Source organism: Salvelinus fontinalis, chromosome 42, assembly GCF_029448725.1.
Source record: "Salvelinus fontinalis isolate EN_2023a chromosome 42, ASM2944872v1, whole genome shotgun sequence".
Classification (NCBI taxonomy): domain Eukaryota; kingdom Metazoa; phylum Chordata; class Actinopteri; order Salmoniformes; family Salmonidae; genus Salvelinus; species Salvelinus fontinalis.
The window spans coordinates 11,495,207-11,508,923 of NC_074706.1; the positions used below are offsets into that span (position 1 = coordinate 11,495,207).

At 42.0% G+C, this 13,717-nt stretch overlaps 1 protein-coding gene across 2 annotated transcripts in view; it reads right to left on the minus strand.

Annotated features, from left to right (window-relative positions):
• Positions 1–13,717, minus strand: part of LOC129841045 (rho GTPase-activating protein 10-like) — a 59,361-nt gene that overhangs the window by 29,661 nt on the left and 15,983 nt on the right. For both annotated transcript variants that reach the window (XM_055909159.1, XM_055909157.1), the window contains exons 2-10: positions 9,696–9,791; positions 9,145–9,206; positions 5,596–5,667; positions 5,024–5,125; positions 3,275–3,385; positions 2,221–2,325; positions 1,052–1,181; positions 858–964; positions 535–629 (exon numbers count right to left, since the gene is read on the minus strand). In XM_055909159.1, coding sequence (XP_055765134.1) covers positions 535–629; positions 858–964; positions 1,052–1,181; positions 2,221–2,325; positions 3,275–3,385; positions 5,024–5,125; positions 5,596–5,667; positions 9,145–9,206; positions 9,696–9,791 — 880 coding nt within the window. The remainder of the gene's footprint in view (positions 1–534; positions 630–857; positions 965–1,051; positions 1,182–2,220; positions 2,326–3,274; positions 3,386–5,023; positions 5,126–5,595; positions 5,668–9,144; positions 9,207–9,695; positions 9,792–13,717) is intronic.

Consider the following 13,717-nt stretch of genomic DNA (forward strand, 5'->3'; position numbering starts at 1 on the left):
GAATAGCAGTTTGGTCCAGCAGAGTGACATAACGAGCCATATCTATTGCAACCAAGTGTAGCGGAGGAGCATAGAGAATCCTCTCAGCTATGTGGAGGGGCCATCGTTCATGACAAATCCTCTCCAACCCAACGCTGTGTTAGGCTAGGGAGAGCAGCTCTCAGCTCTACTGTACACAGGACCTGTGTGGAGCGAAGGCTTCAAGCCTGTTAAATGGGGAGTGTTACTGTATTTGGGAAGGCTGCCAACAGTGCATGAATAAGCTACAAGTGTGGCAATCACATTTTACAGGTCTAATGGCACAGACCTCAACCCAGATGGTACTGACCGACCCCCTTGGTTTATGTACTAAATGTATGAGTCATTGACGTCTGGTGAACTTTGAGGGGAATCCATCTAAAAATCCCCCTTATTTCCTAGATGAGACGAGATACTTTAACAGGTGGTTGTGGAAAGTTTGTCTTACCACAGAGAACACATGATGACTAAAGTAATTGAGAAATGTAATGGGTGTAGTGCGACGCGACGACATACCGGTCTGTGATTTCTATATCGAGACAGAACCGCCTGTCCAGCACGTCTGTGGTTTTGCGGACACAAGACTTGAGGGTGACCGACTCCGTCTCGCCCTGAGGGAGAGAATCACTGTTCAGAGAGCCTGTTCTGAAGGCAAGAAAGTCGTTCCTAATAAAATGACTACAGACTACACTTTTAATGCGGGTTTCAATAGTAATTGTCGATTTGACAAATTATGACTTCATAGTTGTATTTGAATAATCAATCATTTGATGTGCTACTTGGACCATACTCTGTATAGCTTCCACAACCTGTCTTTGATTGTATGGGTCACGACTCACCATCTTTCCTCCTGACCTGTGGTCAAAGGTGACCATGTGTAGGATTTTCTGTTCCTTCACGAACGTGCAGTAACGCTTCACCCAACTGGAACCAAAAGGAGGGGGCCCTGGGGACGAGAACACACATTTCATTGGAACACAGTTTAAACTGCCCACCCCTCTTGGACACACACACGTCGTTCCTCTATCCTTACGTTTCTCCTGGACGTAGAGATATCCTTCGCTGCTGATGGGGCTGGTCTGTCTGTACTCCTGGGGAACCTCCCTTATCCTCTTCATCAGCTCAAACACCTCCACCCGCGTGCCCTCAAACCGACTCCGTGTCTATATGGGGGAGGGGTGTCTTGTTACTAATCGGGCCAAGCTGCAAAGCCGGGGGTAAAGTAACACCTCTCCAATCTGATTTAAAAATGAAACCCAACCTGGTCTATTCCCCTAATCGTATACTTAACCCTAACCTTAAATGATGGTTAATTGTTTTTTTGGTCAAGTTTCACAATGTAGTACATTTTGACTACCGGGAGACACACCCAAGGAAGGAAGACACCCCTTGTGACCCTAGCTAAAATGGTCATGCAGGGGTCAATCACACAATGCAAAGCCACTGGAAAATAAAATCTGCAGAGTTCCCTTTGGAAACTCCCCTGATATCCCAGAGTGAGTGAAAGTAAAAGCTTGGGGGTCAAAGAAAAGAATCAAAACACTAAGACAATTAACAAGTGAGTGAGTTAAAAAGAAAGCACCTCAAGTACCTAGGGAAAGTCCCACTAGAAGCAGATCAACTTGATATATTATGAGCCAACATTCAAATGTAGAATATGTATAACATGGGGTGTATGTACAGTTTTTGTGATGTGTAATCTATAGTATTTAGAGCAATACTGTGTGTACAAGACATGTGCCTCTAGGACAAAAACGTAATATATCATCCTAAAATTGAATGAAATGACCACCTCATTTAAATGTTTGTCATTTAGCAGACACTTTTATCCAGGGCGATTTACAGGAGCAATTAAGGTGACGTGCCTTGCTCAGACACCTGCCACCTACCTACATTTACACCACTTTGTTTCATACAGTATACTGACATCCTTGTACTATGTGGTTAAAACTGGAATCCCTAATGGTGAAGAAACCATGTCAGTTTGGGCTATTACAACAAAAGAAGATACTGCAAATCACAAACACCCCCCCTCGGACGTCATTGCATCTCGATAGAATAGCAGAATCTGCACTTCAAAAATGTTGAACAAAAACAACAAAAGGTGCTGGGGAGGGAAGGACAGTGGCGCTGTTTCCCCTAATGCCGATTCCATCTTAAAATAGAAATCTAATAAGACACGGGTGACGACTAATATCTCACATTTTGTATATTGATCTGTAAGGCTTTCTTGTAGTGGTTAAAGTCATTGGCCAGCTCAAATCCCTGGTGGTAGAAGGTGAACACTGTCTGAAAGAAAGCCAGCATCTGGGGAGAGAAAGAAAACATGGGATACAATGAAGAGTGCAATGACATTTTAATGCATTGTAACCCGAGGCTGTCTACACTTCTCACATTCATTTCTCAGGGGTTTACGTGGAATGAAGTCATTGTGAAAAATCAGTTGAAGAACTCACTTTGAGCTGGTTTATACATTTTTTTTAAAAAAACACTTAATTTGACTGCTAGGGAACCTATATAAAAACACTAACTGTAGTGTACACTACTTTATGAGCACTAAGTTAATGAGCATTGTAAAGGAGAACTGCTGACCAGGCTAGACAAGTACTAAAGGTGCATTCATCAGCAGTTCATTCACTCACTGGCTCCAAATGTCATATGATGCAAAACTCGTCATACTGGCTGTGTTTCTGCCTGCTTGAACGCAGAACAGCGCAGATACAAATAAACATTAAAATGAACAAAATCGATAGAACATCACTCAGATGTACAAATACAATGTAACATTAAAAAAATAAAAATGGGTGAATATTTCCTTTAAGGCCCATTGGGAGTACAACAGACAGTGTACAAAACATGAAGAACATGACTGACTGACCAGGTGAACGCTATGATCCCTTATCGATGTCACATGTTAGATCCACTTTAAATCAGAGCAGATTAAGGGGCGGATATGGATTAAAGAAGGATTTTTAAGGCTCAAGACATGGATTGTGTATGTGTGCAATTCATAGGGTGAATGGACAAGACAAAATATTGAAGTGCCTTTGAACGGGGTATGGCTGCAGTGTGTCGAACTGCAACGCTGACGGATTTCACGCTCAACAGTTTGTGTGTATCAACAATGGTCCACCATTGTGGACCACACAAGGACATCCAGCCAACTTGACAACTGTCACAAATAATATTAGGAAGGAGTTAATGTTTTGTCCACCCAGTGTAGTGTGTGTGTGACTATGTATTTTGTAACACTCACTGGCTCCACACAGTCAAACTTCTTCCTCTCCTGGATCTCCTGCAGTTTACACACGTAGTCCAGAGACTCCTCCTGGAAGTGCTGTCTAATGGTCTCCACCTGGCTGTCCGCCTGCACAACAGAGGACAGAGAGAGAAAATGTCAGCGTTGTTATACAGTACAGTCAGGTCTACACAGACAGATGGAGATCACGGCATAGCTTCAGTCATACTGGATTCAGAGGCCCAGACAGAAAGGATGAGCTGAGAAAGTATTACTCTTTTCTGATAACTTTGGTAAAGACTTTAAAGGGCTAAGACAGATGACATAGTGTATGACAGCCCCCCCCAAAAAAGTGAGCAATCAACTGGCGAGTTTATCGTTTGGTTGACTAATATGCTAATTGATTAGGCTACATGGTTTGCTTGACTGGATCTTCACAACATCCCAGTATTCAATGTTACTTGCCACTTTACTGTATAGCATGTTATTGTGTTCAATCCAGTGCATCAGTTTTTCCATTAGTGCCATAGGTCGGGCCTGTCACATGACGTGTACAGTATGACATCAGATTAGTTGAGGGAGTTCAGACGGTGCCTCGCGGCTACGAGGCTGTGAACACCACACACATATATACACACACACACACACTACTGTGCCCCGATTACAATCTCTGTTCCAAACATGGAACCCTGGGGTCTGTTCAGGAGGGTATCACAATACAGAAATGTAATGCATAGAACAGATAGGATTGCCTCGCGTATAACTTGGAATTGTTAGATCTATTCTTTACATTTCCACCTGAAATATTCAGAAAGTTTAATCTCACTGAATACACCACAAGAGTCAGTGAGGGAAGAACAGAACAGTTCCCACAAGGGCAATCTATAGGATGCAAAATAAATTGTTAAGTGAGGGGGAGTTTAGGTTATATTACATACACAATCTAGTACCAGACTGCATGTCTAAGGTACTATATGGTAAGTTTAGTATATCCTTATACACTGCTCAAAAAAATAAAGGGAACATTTCAACAACACAATGTATAATTTCCACTTTTTGTCTATTCCATTTGCACAACAGCATGTGAAATTTATTGTCAATCAGTGTTGCTTCCTAAGTGGACAGTTTGATTTCACAGAAGTGTGATTGACTTGGAGTTACATTGTGTTGTTTAAGTGTCACCTTTATTTTTTTGAGCAGTGTACAAAGGATAGCTCCACAAGCCTTCACAGTGAAATACAAATAAACTTTGTTGATAACCTAAAGGGTTTATTTTCCCATTACCAACCCCAATATAATCCACACTGGGTCTGTAAAGCTTGATAATGTATCTGAAATCTCAGGATGTCTTGAGGCGCTCCAAAAGCTACTGCCTCAGAGGTACGACCTTGGTGGCTGGTACAGAAACACTGAACATGACTTTCCTTTCCGAGCACAGGAAAGAGAAACTCACGCCATACTCTAACCCTAGGCCTGTGGACACTCATACCGCTCCACACACTTCAGCACTACAGAGATGAGCCAAGAAGTCTGTGTGCATCCCAAAAGTCACCCTATCCCCTACAGTGTACAGGGCTCTGGTCAAAAGTGGTGCCCTATACAGGGATTAGGGTGCCATCCTATGGGTCAGGATTCAGGAACTTCTCCCTAAGCAAATATCCTTTCCAGCCATTTTGGGGTTGGGAAGATGTTGGGGCCCGTCTTTTCGGCCTCTTTTCCATAAATATATACACACGAGAGCGAGGGTAAAAGTATTAAACAACGTACGTCCTGTAGCTGCGGTTCCTTCTTCTTTGCTGACATGTTCAAAAGCTTTTCCAAGGAGCTGTAGTACTTCTCAGTTTCCTTCTCATACTTCTTCCTTTCATCCTTAAAAGGGCATAGTATAGAGGAACAGAACGAGAAAGAGCATGGTAAGAGAGCAAGATAAGAGAAGTGAGCAGGACAAACATCGTAATATTGCATTAGTTTCACTGACCAAAGGAATGTTCAGAACATGATATAAAGAGGTACACATTACAATTTCAATTAAGGGAGTTGGAACTCTAGACAGGCATTTTGATAAAAGATGCTGTCTAATACCCTTTTCACATTATCGTGCAGACCAAAAACGTACTTATCTGGCTCTGATATTTTCATTTCACATTCCTCTTTCCAGCATGGTTTCTGCAACTATGGTGTATGCACAACCAGGCCAGGGCAGTACAGCTTGGTTTGGCTCAGTGTTGTGAAAAGAGTATTACTTTATAGCTGTGTTCAGAGCACACAGGATTTTGCGTGTATGAGATCATTAACAAGCAGACTGAATTAAGCAGTGTCATGGCATATGATAAGAGTACCTTCGCTGAGCCCAGTTGCTCTTTTCTGAACTTCTCCAGCGGTTTCATTAGCGTTTCTGTAATATTCTTCATCTAAGAGAGCAAGAGATAAGACATGACCATATTAGGACATATTCCACAAAAGTGTTTCATTTATTTCACAGGTACAGTGTTGCGCTGGACTTACACTCCACTAGGCATTCTCTGTAGAGGTGCCACAAGCTCAGCATGGAGATTTCAGTGCATGCCAAAATGTCTAACTTTACGGAAGCATCAGTGACGTATTGTCAAGAGGACCGCTCGAGTGTAAACCCAGCCTAAGAGGCGGCAGGTAGACTAGCGAAAAAGGACAAATATAAGCACCCTCCGATTTGACCGTTGACATAACATTCCAATGGAAAGCCAAAGGTCACAATACTTGCAGTGGGTTAATGACAGCATAAAGTCAGTGAAAATTGCCTGTCGTATAACTTTTTACAAGCATCCACAACACATTCAAGTACACTAGTCCCAGTCACATGACAACAGGAAATCAAACAGCACTGTCCTATTGATCACTCGCCCTGCCAAATCTCCCTCTCTGAATCATACCTTCCTCCGTCTCTGCTAAAGGTCCTGTTGCTGGGGGTCATGTCCATGTAAAAGGAACCATGAGCACCAACATGTGACGCTCAAAGGAGCATGTCAAATTTGGTGTCAAATCAAATCTAGAGTTCCATATTTTGTTGTTGTTGAAATCAAGGCATATACTTTTGTCAACCATTTTCCATCCTAAAAATGTTGATTAAGCAAAGGTTTTGATTTTCTTAACTTAGATATACATCAAAACAGTATAATGTTGAATTAAAGACCCCTGGCAACTAATATTAACACTTATATTTTGGAGAAAGAACTCTGCCTTCTGTAAGTTTAAGAAACTTTGCCTTGACTTAATTCCATTACCAGAAACGCACATATCTTTAAGATATTTGAACATTTCTCTCCCTCATCAGGGAGGATAATGAAAGTTCACAGAAGTCATAAGGTAGACCTATCAATTGTTTATGAAATATGAAGTGATTAAAACTTGAAAATCCATTACCAAATCGGTAACAGAGTTTTTGCAATTGAATTGACAGCACAGTACACAGCAGAGAACACTAAGGTTGAACACACTACTCACGGAACTGTACTATACTGAGGGTAAAACACACTAGGAACACGTTCCTAATATTGAGTTGCACTCTTTTATCACTCAGAACAGCCTCAATTCATTGGGGTATGGACTCTACAAGGTGTCGAAAGCAGTCCAGAGGCCTATATTGACTCCAATGCTGCTACAGTTGTATCAAGTTGGCTGGATGTCCTTTGAGTGGTGGACCATTCTTGATACACAGGAAACTGTTGAGCGTCAAAAACCCAGCAGCGTTGCCATTCTTGACACAAACTGGTGCGCCTGTCACCTACTGCCATTTCCAGTTTAAAGGCACTTAAATATTTTGTCTTGTCCATTCACCCTCTGAATGGCACACACACACAATCCATGTCTCAAGGCTTAAAAATCCTTCTTTAATCCATCTCCTCCCCTTTATCTACACTAATTGGTCTTTTGACCAATCACATCAGATGGTTTTGCATCAGAGCTGATCTGATTGGTCAAAAAAAACAATTAATGAAGAAAGTGTCAGAATTGGGATGCCTCTCTAAATGCAGCCATAGACGTCTATGATCGGTTCATATTTGGTCTTGTTTGGGGGCAGAGCACATTAAAATAGCCAGGGTGTAGAATAATACCCCAAAATGCAAAGGAGGATATTGCATATTTCTACCTTTGTGTACCTAGTTAGGATACATCACCATGAAGAGAATGACATTTATATCCATAATTATGCATTTCTGGTTAGTACAGTTTAGGGAGACATGCTGAAATTCCGTTCCCGCAATTCCACTTCACTTAAGGTAGTTCACTAACCACAAGAGATTCTCAAAGTCAATATGTCATAGCTGACAATTTTTTTTGCAAACATCATTGAATCTTAATTCAGGCAAGCTGTTTAAGAGTTTTGGGAAAACGTGGACCTAAACTTTGCCATCTGCACAGTTTTTCCAGTAAATGTGTTTTTGTAAAATGTAAATTGTTAAAAGTAGTTCGTGTGAATAGAGTTGTATGGTTTGTTAAACTTTGAAATCAAGTTTAGCATACATTTTAAGTGAAAAATCGGAGTCTCAGCGCAATTCCGTTACCGTGGGATTGCCCTGGGTTGATTCCAGGACATGTCTGAGCCTGCCTGCCCACCGTCCTCTGCGATGTCATCCCATACTGCTATGCGATGCTGGGGCTGAACCAGGCCCTGGTAGAAACGGTCACATGGCAACGATAGACCCTATCTCAAGCGCAAACACATGCATTGTATGTGTATGTAAACATTCAGAACATACCCTATTCTGATTGCAAGGGGTCAGGGAAGTAAAACAATAGTATTGAGTGTTTAAAAAAAAAATGCCATACAGTATCTGTAGCTAGCTACAATATTTTAAGGGTCGCACACATTGCACCGAAGATGGATCTCCCATTCGTCTACCGATTGTTCAGCGTGCTGTTGCGCGACTCCATGTAAAATCAGTTTGCACTAGGTTCGCAAGTACTCACAGCAGGCAAACACTATTGGTGTGTTCGAGCTCTTAGAACAAGCCATAGGCTGCATTACAGGAGAATATAAATAACACATTATCTATGTTGTATGAGTCACCAAGAGACAAGCTATAGCTTAAAACATTGATTCAGCAACACCTACAGTAAATAGAGGTATGGAGGAATAGGGATAATAGAGCCAGGAGCCTTGAGGGATATTATTCTGTGAAACGAAGACACCCATCTGCTGACACACGAACACCGTGACTCAACGAGAGAGGCTGGGTTGGTTGCAAACTCCAGGGTTACCCTAGGCGGCATCCCAAATGGCACTCTATTCCCTATGTAGTGCACTACTGTTGACCAGAGAAGGAATAGGGTGCCATTTAGGACACAGACCAGTCTTTTCTGCATGGGTAGAAAACACTAACAGGCTACATTTACAACATTAAGTTCAGCTGTAACTTCCTCTATACAGTATAGCAGATGTAACTGAACTTTAACATGTGTCACTGTAGGGTACTAGTATAGCACTACACAACAGTGAGTGTTGAATAACTCCATTGACTCTGGTATGTCATGTCTTCTGAGGCTGTGTTTAATGGTTCTCTGTCCCACCGCCTCCAGAGAGGTGGGGATGGCACAGACAGTGACCCTTGGACAAGTGCAGTGAAGGTGGCTCTGCCTCCTCTCCTCTGGGTCATGTTCATTAAACACCAATCAGAAGAAAATAGACAGCAGGGACTACCCAGACTTGTCTAATAAGAAACACATTTTCTATTCCAATAAGTTTTGCTACGGTGTCCCCTAATGAACATGACCCTGGTGTTACAACACAGCGGCATCGCTCAACCTTCCACCCACCGAGGAACTGTAATTTACTCACACACGCAGAGCAGACTTTAGTTAGAGGTATTTCCCCTTGCTTTTAAAGCAGGTCTCGACTGGTTAGTGCTTACCATCAGCTCTCTTTGGTCTTCCAGGTTCTTAAGGAAGTTGGAGAACTCCTGCAAGGATTCATCTGCAAGACACAGAACACACTTTAATAATGTTTACATACAGCTTCACTCATCTCATGTATATACTGTATTCTAGTCAATGCCACTCAGACATTGTTCGTTCTAATATTTATTTCTAAATTCCATTCTTCTACTTTTAGATGCGTGTATTGTTTTTAGATACTACTCCACTGTTGGAGCTAGGAACACAAGCATTTCGCTACACCTGACATAACATCTGCTAAATATGTGTATGTAACCAACAACATTTGACACACCCCCCCACTCCCCCTAAACAGGAGGCGAGACAAGAGACAGGACACAAACATAAGACCACACACAGAAAGAGAGACATAAGTACTGGTGTTTCCATCTCTAAAGATGCCACGTGTTTGGGAAATTACACATGCAAGCACTTCATTTGGTGGTAGACACAGAACCAAAAACAAAGGTTCAGTCTGATTACGTTGGCAGAACCACCCAGCTGTAGGTGGTAACAGCACCACACTCACCAATACACCTCTCATCGTCGGTCTTCGCATCGCCGATGTACTCAAACTGGAATTCTCCCAGGGACTGGGCAAACTTGCGCTGGGCCAACACAAGCTCTGAAAACCAAAATAAAATCATTTCAAAAACAACCCTATGGATTGATGGGAAGGTCACATCCGTAATCACTTGACGAACATATATCGACATCAAATGCACTGCTGTCACATGTGCTTCCTATTTACAGGCTTGTATCAATACGTTCTTTTTTTAATTAGTGGATATACTAGCTTGATAGATAATCACATTTGAGTTGGACCAAAGCACAAATATGTCAAGACTGAAATAAAAAACAGAAGTCATTTATTCAAGGCCTGGCTGACATGCAGGCAGTAAGGCACCTACTGTAACCTAGTGGTTAACCCACTCTGCATACATCCTGTTGCCTCTGCTGTCAGACTGTAGCATCCTGTCCCTGTATAGGTTATAAAGAGACGATGCCTACTGGTCCATTGATGGTGACAGGTGTATACATTTGAGCAATACATTAAGCATATGTCCCTATAGAAATTAGCCTATATAGGCCTGGTTTAACTATGGGGGTGTGGTGGGTATTGGCCCACGGGTTTATAATGAGCCAACTGATTTACAAACATACATATTAGCCTACATAGGCTAACCTTTACGCTTGACCTGCTTGTTGTGTAAGAAATAATAGTTTAGGCCATACGCTAGAGGAGATGGGCTAAACAACAACTGAACCACATTCGGATGTAGCCTAGCCTGGAACCCACACGCTGCACTAGAGTGAACTTCGGGGCGTTCGTTTTCCAGGCACTGTTTTCTAAACAGTGTAGACAGATATTCCCAGCGGTGTGGATCTCGGACTGATGACAGTCCCATAAGGACAGCATGGGAGAATGTAGCAGGGTAATTTTAAGACTGGAGCTATGACTGGTATCCAGAGGAGCAGTATCATTAGCTTTGGCAGCTGGCTGGGGCTCTTTGGGGAGGATCAGCTGGGAGTTTTGAATACAGGGGCTCTCAGATTCTCACTGACAATGGAGGTAGGAAGCCTGTGTTTATATTCTAACAGTTATATCACCAGCAGGTTAGCATTTTTTGTCATGACCCGGAAGTCAGCCACAACTGACGACCGAAGAGAGCTCGCAAGCGCCCCGTTGGCTACAAGGAGTCACTAGAGCGAACCCCAGGCTGTAGTGGCACCTCAGCACAGCGATGCAGTGCCTTCGACTGCTGCGCCACGAGAGGGCCCTTTTACATTTTTACAATAGCAAATTTGGACTTTGCAGCTGGCCTAAGTGGAAATCGCTCAGTTCTGCCTCCAGGACAAGACTCTTGACACTAACATTTTTTCTTTTTAAGTCAACCTGCATATTGCCATGAGTCAGTGTCTGGAGTACCTTCCGCAAACACAGTATTCACTCAATACTGGGGCCTATTGATTATGTTAACATCTACAAATGATTGTAAGTCAATCTTTGAACAGAAGTTGAGAATTGCCACATTAAAACAAGTCACAGCCTATCACCCTCAAAACAGTTTGCTCCCCTGGCTTTCTCTAATATTTTTTACAAAACGTGGGCCATGTCAACAAATTCCTCTACAGCCATAAACCTGCCAATTAAGCGGCTCGCCAACACCCACAACCACCAAGAAAATATAACATTGTCAACACTTATACATGCGGATAATAACGACGAGACCCAAAGCTTAATCATGTGACTTCAGCACAATGACTGGCATAAAGTGCCTAGCCCTAACCTCTGCCTGACTGACCCCAAGCCTGTATTTGTATCAATCAATAGGCAAGTAAACTCCCCAAACTGAGCTCAGAGCTGTGTACCTTAGACACAAGGAAATTGATGTAGGCTGGCTAACCCACTGTATGATTGGGCTTGTTCAACATTTAAAAAAAAAAAAAAAACTGCTGACTGACCAACAAATTTTGCATCATAACTAGCATACACATATGTAGATCAGTCAGGTAGTCAATTTACCCACAATGCAGCATGGATTTGATACTATTGAACACAGCCACATTCTGAAACCCCACCTACTCAGTTGACATGTGTAAATACATTTTTACACATTTGGAAACCATTTATGTAGTGCTAAGACCTTGGTACGTTTGTTGTCCAAGTTACTACAGGAAACACGGATACTTTCTGCACTCTGCAGCAGCATTGTTTACGAGCACTTGCTCTTTGAGTTTGGCCTGCTTTAAAATAGCACCTGCAGGAAGCTAGCTTCTTTCCTTTAAAAAAAAAAAAAAAAAACTGGTGAGGTTACGTAATGGTCGTTCTTAGAAAAGTTCAGTGATGACGGCCTATTAATATATGCAGAAAGTAAAGTACAAGCCAATGCACTCCTGAGCTGTTATCAAACCATGACAGATTAGCAATAGGCCAGGGGTCTTCAAAATTCTTGCCCACGGACCCCCTCCTGGCAAACCAGCGACCCACATCATTCGTTAGCAATTTTTTAAAATCATGTCATCTTATCAATATCAGGTGAATAATAATGGCAAGGAGAAGTAATTAACATTTTAGTAGATAGTTTCATTATTTTGACGTGCCTCCATTATAACTAGAAGAGTTAACAGACTAATAGCTAGAAGGGTAACTCCAAACACATTTTCGCTAAGAGCTGCTGTTTAAACAAAGGCTAGCCATGTGTTGGCAAAAATGTATGTCCAATTTAGGAAAGCTTACCAGCAGCCAGTGGCACTTGCCACACTGGTAGCCAATATGCGGGTGCTTATTCAAAGCCTATGTCATACTCCAGCAAGTGTAATTTCCTCAATATTAGGAGTTGAGAAATAAAGTTGACATTAGAAAGATGATATTCTCCTCTTCTGTACCACAGGTATATAATAAAACAATACATTATGTTGTTGCTAGCTACACTCAAAAGATATAAAAATAAAAAAATAAAAAAAAAGCACTTATATTAACAGACTCCTGCAGTACCCCCGGTTGAATAGGGACACGGAACTATAGTTTTCCTTCGCAGAAAATACATAAGCGGAACACATTCGGCAGAAAGAAAAACAAGCCATTTTCATCAGATGACAGCTGTGCAAAGCTATTATTTGGCTGGCAGCCACAAGTAAATGAGCTTATAATGGAGGTATTTAGTTCAACTATGCATGGGCATTATATTTCTAATGTTTATCATAGAAAGAATGTAGCCAGCTACATTTCCTAATGTTTTGCTTAAAGTTCTTTCATTTTACCAGAGAAAAGTAGGCTGGCTACATCGAGAAAAGTACAGGAGAAAAGTAGCTACACAGTCAGAGCGCCATCTGCTGATAGAATGTCCGTTTGTGAATTATTACCCGAGTGGAAAGTACAACTGGAGCATGAAATGAGTCTGATGCCGAGCAGAAATATATTTTAACTATGTAACTTGGTAAATAAAAAATCTTATTTACAATGACAGCCTACCCTGGCCAAACCCTAACAACGCCAATAGGGCAGCGCACAACAGGACTCCTAGTCACGGCCGGTTGTGATATAGCCTGGAATCGAACCAGGGTCTGTAGTGACGCTTCTAGCACTGAGATGCAGTGCCTTAGACCGCTGTGCCACTCGGGAACCCAATAAAAAGCATTTAACATACCCGTTTACAAAACGCAGCAAGATACTTATGCGTTCATTTTTTTTCTGGCATAAAAACACAGAATTCTGCATCAACGCAGCCACTAAGTTTAACTCGCTGGTTCATCTTTGTAAGTGGCTCAATTAATAAGGTGACAGGGCATCATAGTGTTGGCTTTCTGACATGTTTGAGAAGTCAAAGCCCTTTGGATGGATTATTTGTACAGCTACAAAAGCTGAAGAACATACGCACATCCAGGTACTTACTGCAGGTGCTGGAGTTGTAGGCAAACTCATGGAAAACAGAAAGGACATCAGGAAGCACTGGTACATTGATACTGACCCACAACTGAAACCCATTTTTAAATACGTGGTCTGACTTACATAGGGAAAGCCTATAGAAGCCTTAAGACACGGCTCAG